Source organism: Rhododendron vialii, chromosome 12a (genome assembly GCF_030253575.1).
Source record: "Rhododendron vialii isolate Sample 1 chromosome 12a, ASM3025357v1".
NCBI classification, from domain to species: Eukaryota; Viridiplantae; Streptophyta; class Magnoliopsida; order Ericales; family Ericaceae; genus Rhododendron; species Rhododendron vialii.
The window spans coordinates 9376550-9386045 of record NC_080568.1 but is presented as its reverse complement, the minus strand read 5'-3'; the positions used below and the strand labels follow the sequence as shown (position 1 = coordinate 9386045).

Here is a 9496-nt window from a genome sequence, read left to right as displayed (position 1 = left end):
TACGCACAATTGTATTCCGAAAACCCTAGTACTCTGTCTCTCCGGGGTTTTTTTTTTGGGAGTTACTTGGTGACTTAAGCATCATAGGGTGTCAGAATTCAGAAACCCTAACACGCTGTCCCTACGTCCTCAAGAATCATTTTTATGATGTTTGCGTTCTAAAGCATCGGAGGGGCTTGTCCAACCAAATCCTGGTCAAGCAAGCTAACCAAATCCCGGCAAGTCTTTCAGGGGCACTACGTCGTTCGAAATGTACAGAGGCGACTCGGGCTCGATTTCCATTGGAGTCGGATTCATTTCACTACACTTGCTTTACTCTCTATCTAAACAGTCAGCTGGAATGTAGCAAGCAGCACAAGTAGCAGAGGTGAAGCATATTCTATGCAAGAGGTCATGAGTTCAAGACTTTTCTAGAGCATGAACTTTATTTATTAAAAAGAAAAGAAAAAAACTGATAAAAAAGAACAGTCAGCAGGTGGATCCTTCGCAATTTCACTGGTTGATTGCAGAAATCTTGCAAATTCAACATTCTCTCTCTTTCTCTCCGCAATCGGATCGATCAAGTTAGCTCTTACTATGCAAACAAAAAGAAGAGAAAAAGTTACACACCCAGATGAATAATACGCTTCTCATCAAGCTTCATCCGGCCGGATGTACTACATATATCGTTCAGAAATTAGAATACTGATGGAGAATGTTTAGACAACAGAAACACGTATCGTGGCAGTTATGAACACAACAGAGATAAAAGACAATAACATGATGGGCAATTTGACTGACAATTTCAGAGCATCTCTTCAAATCCTTAAAAGTTAACGGGAACACGGGGAATGGCATCTACCAAGCTTACTAAAACCAGCACTGGACGTGAACATCTATTCGGTATGGTATTGTACAAGGACCATAAAAAAGAGAGAACACAACATGTACAAGTGACGAGTTCATGAACCAGGAGATGAAATCAAACCGAGCAGAAATGGAGCTTCGGGGAAACACCGTAGTGATTATTTCTTCAGCCTCTTTTGTGCTTGACCTAGGTCCTCACCGTTGCCTGCATCCTCAAAACGTCCCATTGATGGATGCGATGGACTGTTCTGAGGATCCTGGTGAGGGATACCAAAAAGATATTTATATCACCCATCAAAAGGAAGGAGAGAGAGAGAGAGAGAGAGAGAGAGAGAGAGAGAGAGAGAGAGAGAGAGAGAGAGAGAGAGAGAGAGAGAGAGAGAGCATTGAAGCATAAAATACTAACTTTTCCCAATTTTCGACAAGTCAAGAGGAAAAACAAAAGATCATTTATGTTCACCTAAAAAATATCTACGTTACAAAAGGCTTTTACCTTAGGTATGGATATACCAGGAGTCGGTCCAGTATTTGCTCGCTTGCCTAGATCAATCTGCACTGAGATGGTGGCCTGGGACAGATCAACACCCGCACTCTGCAGTGCTTGAGTCAGGTTATTAAGTAACCTATTTAACACCAAATCCGCCCATTAGGTATCAGCTTACCAACTTTTCACTAAAATTCTCCATAATCAAGAAAAATGGTGCTTGAGAAAAAACACTTGATACCATCCTCGAAATGATCTAGAGCTGCCATGGAACATTCTACAACTATTACTTTAGTGGCGATGTTTGAATGCTGGTAATCTTGTATACGAATGAACTTTGATCACCAGGAATCAAATAACAAGCAATCCAATTCCGATGTAATCCCATTTCAGTACTAGGATTACTTCAGAAATCAATGTTATCAATACCGTTCCGTACCAGCCAGTACCGGCTGGTACGTATCGTTTTTGATAGAATCCGGTACCCTACACCTCTAATTCCGTTCCGGCTCAAATACCGGTCAGTACCGGACATACCGGCCAATACCGGATAGTACCGGACTACTTTTAAATTTATTTTTTTCTTCAAGAACCGAACAATACCAGACGGTACCGGGCAAATTCCGGACGGTACCGGACAAATACCGGATATTTTTATTTTTTTTATTTAAAAAAAGTGTATATTATACTATAAATTCTTTTAAGTAGAAAAATAACACTAATAGCGATCAATCCAAAACGGTACCTGGTATTTGACCGGTACCGGTACCTACCGTACCAGTAGGAAAACCAATACCCTGGCCGGTACAGTATTCAGAACATTGTCAGAAATGTATCAAGGCAAAAATTTATGAATTTAGAGTAAACATGTTCTTTTTTTTAAGGATTGAGTTAGAAATCCGAATACCATGGATGAGGGCATTGGGGAATAGATTCCTACATAGTTTGGGGATGTGATTACCATCAAGAATCACATTTATATTCCAGTCTGTTCCAAACACATGTATCATGGAGATACTACTCCACGTTCCCTTTCCCTCAATATTCCCACCATTCAAACTAAGCCTACAAGAAATCAAGCTAACGATACATGTGAATTGTGACTCGAAAAAAATGAACTAATGGATCAGTAAAATACATAACTAAAGGTGAACTGTGAAACCAAGATTCCTGAAGATACAACAGCTTTCAAGAACCAGTTACTTGCAGTCAAAGCATGCCCCCTAAGGCCCTAACTGAGCTATAGCAATCAAATATTGAAGTTCAGGCCTTATGAATTTGAGGTGCTAACACCAAACCAAAAGACCAAATACAAAGCCTAGAAAAGGAAAGGAAAATAACTTGCAATTTCCCGAAATAATAAAGATTAAATAGCATTATACCTTTTGATGGACTCAAACTAGATATGTTTATAGTTTCAGTACTCACCCTTGAGAATAAGCACTTCTGATATTAATTGTTCCACCTTCAACCATCAAATCCTCTTCATGATTTGACCCATCATTCCGGCTTGGGAACTCAGTAGATTGTGCCTCAGAGATCGGCCTCTGAAGAGAATGAGAAAATACACCATCGCATTGGATAGAACTAGGTATTGTTGCCTGCAACGGCATGGGCATGGCCATAGACTTGTTTGTTAATTCAGGTTGCAGATCCACCATTTTGCCACTGGGATCACCACTAGAATCGGATTCAATCGAATGCTGTTGGTTTGGATGGACCGTTGGAGAAATAGTGCTGTTATTCTCATCTAACCTCCCAGTAAAAGCTGAACCTGGACTGGAACCATTTGTTATGGGTTGAGGATGCCCAACAAAACTCTGAACACGCCAGTGACTGTTTCTCTGTTCAAGCAAAAGTAGAGACAGAGACTTGATACAACAGAAAAATGAGGAATGGTCATCACGAATCCAGGGGAAAAGGCATAACTCAACTATAGGTAATACAACCTACGAAAAGTGCCCATTGGGATGCCAAAGAGGTCCACGAGGATACAACTAAACACTATGCCAATAAAAAACTTCAAAGTGTAGGTAAAAAAAGGAACTCCTCGAAAAAAATTAGCAAATGGCCCAATATCAATTAGGCATAAGAAGTTGAACGGGATCGACTCTGATGGGTCCAAAACTGTAGCTTACAAATAGTGTATTCAGATCAAAAAATTATACAAAACCACCTAAAACAAATAACACGAGCAAGTCAACTTCAGCTTTAAGCTCCCTCCCACTACTTTATTCCATAAAAGAATTAGGTGCAAGTTACAGAGTAACCATAGAAATTAATTTCCGAAATGTTTAATCATGATATTCATCCTTCAGCTTAACTCAGACAATATTTTGATGACTGGCCTTAAAACGCCAACACATAACTCTTTTTTTTTTTGTTTTGGATAAGCGCCAACACATAACTTTTATCAAAAAAATTATACCTAATCTTTTCATAGGAGTTGGCAATGTTCTAAAAGTCGCTAGGCACTAGTCAGGCGGTCGGCCACCTACGAGCGATTAATCAGATTAATCAACGATTAACCGGTGCATATTAATTAGTAATCGGATAAGCCCCACCAGCGATTAATTGCCGATTATCGCCGATTAATTCCTTATTTTAGAACACTGGAAGTTCGACCCTCACAGATTAAGAAATTTATTTGCTTCTATATTCTTCCCATGAATCCCACTTCACCATCGAAAATTGTATCTGGCATCTTATAAATCAATATAAGAAGGTCAAATGTCGAACTTTACCCATGGCATCAGCTTTGAGGGCTCCGAAACCCACCCTTGATATGATCCCTCATACTTTTGTACCTTTTCCTGCATATAATGAACATAGTCAATCACCTGCACACAAAAGAACATGATCAGTTCACTGGAACCACTGTCAAAATTACAGAGATATTTCATGTTCCTCTACATTAGACCTACCTCCAATAAGAATGATGCTGTATCTCTCTTCTGATCGCTATGAGGTATCAAATCTCTCAATATCTGAAACCTAAACAATATGAAAAGGAAGAAAAAAAAAAGGTTCACAAGGTTTTGTCAAGCATATACTTGGGAGGCAATTACACAAAAAAGAACTGTGACATTACATCCAACATCTCAAGGCCTTTGCTCCTCTCCAATCCATAGGGAATTGGAGAATCCTCCAATTCCAATTCATGGTCAAGATTACTCTAGTAACTCAAGCCCCAAAACTCATATGGTATTCTACGGGCACCCAATTACTCCCCAAATATTTCTCAATTACATAAATGTCTTCCCTCTCCATTTTTTTTGAACGGCAAAAAAAAATCGTTAATCTTCGAAGTATACAAAAAATTCATTAATTTTTTTTGAACGGCGTCTTCTCTCCCCTTTTAACCTGCCTTTGAATTTTTTTTTTATATACTCATGAGGATTTTTTTCGACTGATATCTCTTACTAGCCCATGAGAATTTTTTTACTAATATTATATCAATAATTTTTTTTCTTTTCAGCATGGTTTTTTTCGCTGATATTATCTTATTATGTAGCTCATGAGACTTTTTTTTATTGATACTAGTGTATTTTCACGTGTGCTTCGCACTGTGTCGTGTGCCCATTGATGTAGTTGTTCTTGTATGTAAGAAAATTGAAATTAAGATTCAGTTATGGAAATTAGAAAGAAATCGTAAGAGTAAGTAATTGAACGTAAGATAATTTTTACAGAAATAATATTTTAGAAGAAATGCAAAAGGAGTTCTTTGATTAACCCTGTGAATCTGATAGTTCTTTGAACCTGCACCTGTTGTTAAAGTTGCGATATGAAATTTTCCTAATGTTTGGAATTTGGTAAATTGGTGCCTGGAATGTGATAATTGGGGAATATTAGGGGAGTAATTGGGTGCCCGTAGGATACCATATGAGTTTTAGGGCTGGAGATACTAGGGTAATCCTGACCATTGAATTGGAATTGGAGGATCCTCCAATTTCCTATGGATTGGAGAGGAGCCAGACTCCTTATCAACCACCTCTGCTCGATATACAGTACCAATCAAGAACAACTTTCCCCTCCTCCATTTTCCGCTGTCAATATGAGTCCAAAAGGAAGGTGAGTCCAAAAGGAAGGAGCTTTTGATCACCGGATCATGCTTCTAAGGGAAGTCCCCTCCTCCAATCAACAACATCCCAAGTCCCAACCAATAACCTGAAACGCTGGAGCGCCCTATCCCGCAAAGATCTAGAATAAGCGCCAAAATAATCTTAGTAGGATTAACTAAAAAAATCCACCATCGAGCCCTTTTGATTACTCGTCATTTGAAAGGGTTTGGAAAAACCACCCTCAAAAAATCATCCCTAAACCTTATACTAGTTCCCAAAAGCACGCACCATCTGGTCCCTGAGCTGGTAGTGGACCCTTCTGCACTAGCTCTCCTTATTACATGCAAATCTCATCAACAACTTGATAAGGTCTCGGTAAACAATTCTAACATTGCGAACTCCCAAACCCACTTTTCAAGGGAAAATGAACCCACTCCCAGCCCACAAGCCAGGAGTGTTTAGCAAGACGTTATTAAAAATGAGTCTTCCCCTTAGATTGATATTAGGGCTTTTTACCACTTGGTACAGAAAATAAAAAGTATTTCCCACCAGGTCATCTCCAATTAATGAAACACAAAAACCCTATGAAAGTACCTAAATCCTGAAAGTGCCTAAACACTACGATACCCTATGAAAGTGCTCAAACCCTAGGGTACCCTATAAAAGCACATTAACCATAGGGTATCCTATGAAAATGCCTAAACCCTAGTAGGGTACCTATGAAAGTGCCTAAATCGCTAAAACCCTATAATAGGAAAATGCACCCTAAAACCCCTATGAAAGTGCCTAAACCCTAGGGTATCCTAAACCCTAAAATCCTAGGGCACCCTAAAACCCTAGGGTACCCTAAAATTCTATGGTATCCTAAAACCCTAAGGTTTAAAGTACCCTAAAACCCTAGGTTAATGGTAAATGTATTTTGTAAAAAGTGGACCTAGTGGTAATTAAGTATTCTATCTTACCTTAATGGGAAATACTTTTTTATTTTCTGTACCTAGTGGTAATAATCCCTTGATATTATTGACAGTTTTTATAATGAAAAAGGAAGCCAACGGGGGGGGGGGGTTTGGGGACTCCCTATTGTCGGTTTAAATGTGCATTGTATCTCCCAAGTGGCAAATCTATTTTCAAATGTAACCATTATCACAACTCTTGGACGGACGCTAGGTGGGTCTACGTCTCACATCCTGCCAAGGTAGATGCCAGGTGGGCCAAGTCTCGGTTGACACTTGGCCAACTACATGGTTACATGTAAATAAGGAAATAAAGTTGCGCATTGACTACCACCTGTGGGTTATGGTGAGATGGTAAGCGCTTCATCCTAACAAGTGGTATAAGAGTAGGGGTGTAAACGAGCCGAGCCAAACCGAATATTGGCATGTTCTCTGGCTCGAGTTCGAATCGAGCCAGAAAGTCTCGGCTCGACAAGAATGTACAAAACTCGAGCTCGGCTCATTAGTATTCAGTCTGGAATAAACGAGCCGGCTCGGCTCGAATTCGGGCTCGAATTTGTCAACTTTTCAGCCTTGATATTGAAAAATTGGCTAAACGAGCTGAGTCGAACCGAATATTGGCATGTTCAAGCCTAGCCGAGCCGAGCCGAACCTATATATTTCAAGCCAAGACGAACCTGTTCGCGAACCTATTTATTGGCATGTTCGAGCCAAGCCGAACCTATATATTTCGAGCCGAGACGAACCTGTTCGAGCTCGGCTCGTTTATCAAACGAGCCTCAAAATCGAGCTCGAGCTTGCTCATTTATCCTTTGAACCGAGCCCTTACCGAGCCGAACTCGCGAGCTGCTCAGCTCATTTACAGCCCTATATAAGAGCCAAGGTCAAGGGTTCAATTTTCCTAAATAGCATGTTGATTGCGAGCAAGTGTTGCATTGGGGATGGTTGGGTAGAGGCCAGGTGGGCCAAGTTCAGCATACTGTTTGGGGGGAAGCCAAGTGGGCCAAGTCTCTGTTGGCCTATTTTGTGATTGGGCTCACTAAGTGGTATAAGTAAATAATAAATTAAAGTTCTGCCTTTACCAACACTTGCAGTTTTAGGTGAGATGGTTAGCGCTTCCTAAAAACAACAAACTAGCTAATCCTTGAAAGACGAACTGAAAAGAGTCGATAGCACAAACCCAGTACTACTACCTCCTAAGTTCAATAACAATAATTCCACATTCACCACCTTCTCTATAGATGCTCTTACTCATTGCTAAAATGACCCCGTGCAATAAGGACCCCTTGAAAGTTGATACAAAGCTTAATACACCTTACAACTCTTACCTATTATTACTTTCTCCCTAGAAAGATCATTTTATTGTCAGCAAATAACAGAAATCCATACCTTTGTAGCTGTGAAAGATGCATTGGTTTCTATTGGGCCAACAACTACATCGGTCGGAAACAAGTTTGGATGCGAACCTTAAATACTATGTTAAAGAAAGGAAGAAGGCTTTGCCAAAGTTCATCCCCATTTTGACCTAAAAGCCTACTTTCCACTTTCAACAAATGATAAGCTATCCTACCTAATGGCCATGAGAGTGAAAATGTAGCACCAATTAACTCAAAAAGCCTCAAAACTAGAATCCAACTCATACAGGACCTTTCACATGAATTCCACAATATGAAGCATTTAAGAATAGATACGCCATAAGCATATTGCTAAATGTAATTTGAGTGATAAAACGGATATAGTTCTCCCATTATAGTAGAAAATTCCAATGAGAGCACAAAGTTCAATTTAATCTCAAAGTTCTCCACATCAAACCTTTTGGCTTTAATCTAAGCACAAAATGAGAATGCCTAGATGTCTGCAAAACTTTCAGCCAAAAAGAGAGTAGTTTACATTACTCATAAACAACAAAGCCACCACATTATGTTCCATTGTAAACAAAGCCAAAATGGCAATATCTCAAGGAACTGGAACCAAACCTCTCATTTATCTTGCTCCTTCGGCGCTGCTCTGTGACAGAATGCTTTGATCGTGTGGCACTAGCTTTATCGTTGCTCTTCCCATCTGCTTCCACAAAACCAAATCCAAAACCATAAGACACAATTCTACCATAAACTCCTTTGGCAAACAGTTTTTGACACATATTTTAAGCAATGTTTTTCAAAACAAACCATCATTGTGGAAAACAATCAAAAATACGTTTTCAAATTTTCAAAAACTATCTCCACATGAGCATGATTAGATATGAAAACCTCATCTTTTTGCAAATTCACGCGAGCTGATTACAGTTTCTGAAAAGTGTTTCAAAATGGCAAACAAACAGTGGGTAAAACAAATATACATACAACAGTAGATTTATTCAAGGATTAGTGTGCGTGCAAACTGGCCCAGACACCTACTTATAATATATATATATATATATATATATATATATATATATATATATATATATATATATATTTGTTTAAGGAACAAGGATATACATACACAAATACGTTACCTTTACTATTGGAAGGGGGAGTTTCTTCCTCTTCTTCTTCTTCTTCTAGGTGAACCTTGGCTGATTTCATCTGGGTATAATAAATAGTGCCTGTACCGACACGAATTTCACAAAATATAATTTTTATGGTAAATAGAAAGAAACCCAATTGGAATCTTGGGTAGGGAGACATGGGAGAGAGAGATCTGTTGAACAATACCTGAGAGAAGATTATGACTGAAGTCCTTTTGATGTCTCAAAATTACAGTATTATAGAGAGAGAGAGATTATGACTGAAGTCCTTTGATGTCTCAAAATTACAGTATTAGAGAGAGAGAGAGAAGGGGGGGGTTGTAATCGGCCTCGCCGGCGACCTGCACCACCGTACCGCACTCACTATTAACTACTCCGTGGAAAATAATTCAAAATTAGAATTTTTGGGCCAGTGTTTGGCCGGCAGAGAAGCGAAGGGGTAATAGCAGGAACAAGTTAATTTGGGCTCCCCTTATCCAGTGTTTGGTTATCCTTTGCACCCGGACTACTTATCTGGGGAATTTGGATGGCGAACTTATCAGGGGACAGGGGTCTAAACCCATACTAATGCTTTGTTTGGAACTAGAGAAAATTGGAAGGAAAAAAAAAAAAGGGATGAGAGAAATGGTAATGTGCATAATAT

At 39.3% G+C, this 9496-nt stretch overlaps 1 protein-coding gene across 2 annotated transcripts; it reads right to left on the bottom strand.

Annotated features, from left to right (window-relative positions):
- Positions 1–741: 741 nt before the first annotated feature.
- Positions 742–9459, bottom strand: LOC131310527 (transcription factor BIM2-like). Of its 2 annotated transcripts, XM_058337588.1 has the most exons (8): positions 9041–9459; positions 8842–8931; positions 8321–8405; positions 4255–4324; positions 4075–4170; positions 2759–3174; positions 1340–1469; positions 742–1103 (listed from the first exon to the last, which is right to left on the bottom strand). In XM_058337588.1, the coding sequence occupies exons 2-8, from the start codon at positions 8909–8911 to the stop codon at positions 1005–1007; spliced, it is 966 nt and encodes a 321-aa protein (XP_058193571.1). In that variant the 5' UTR covers positions 8912–8931; positions 9041–9459; the 3' UTR covers positions 742–1004. The 2 variants fall into 2 exon arrangements, with proteins under 2 accessions (XP_058193571.1, XP_058193570.1); XM_058337587.1 differs by lacking the exon at positions 9041–9459 and having other exon boundaries at positions 8842–9036.
- Between the last annotated feature and the right edge of the window lie 37 nt (positions 9460–9496).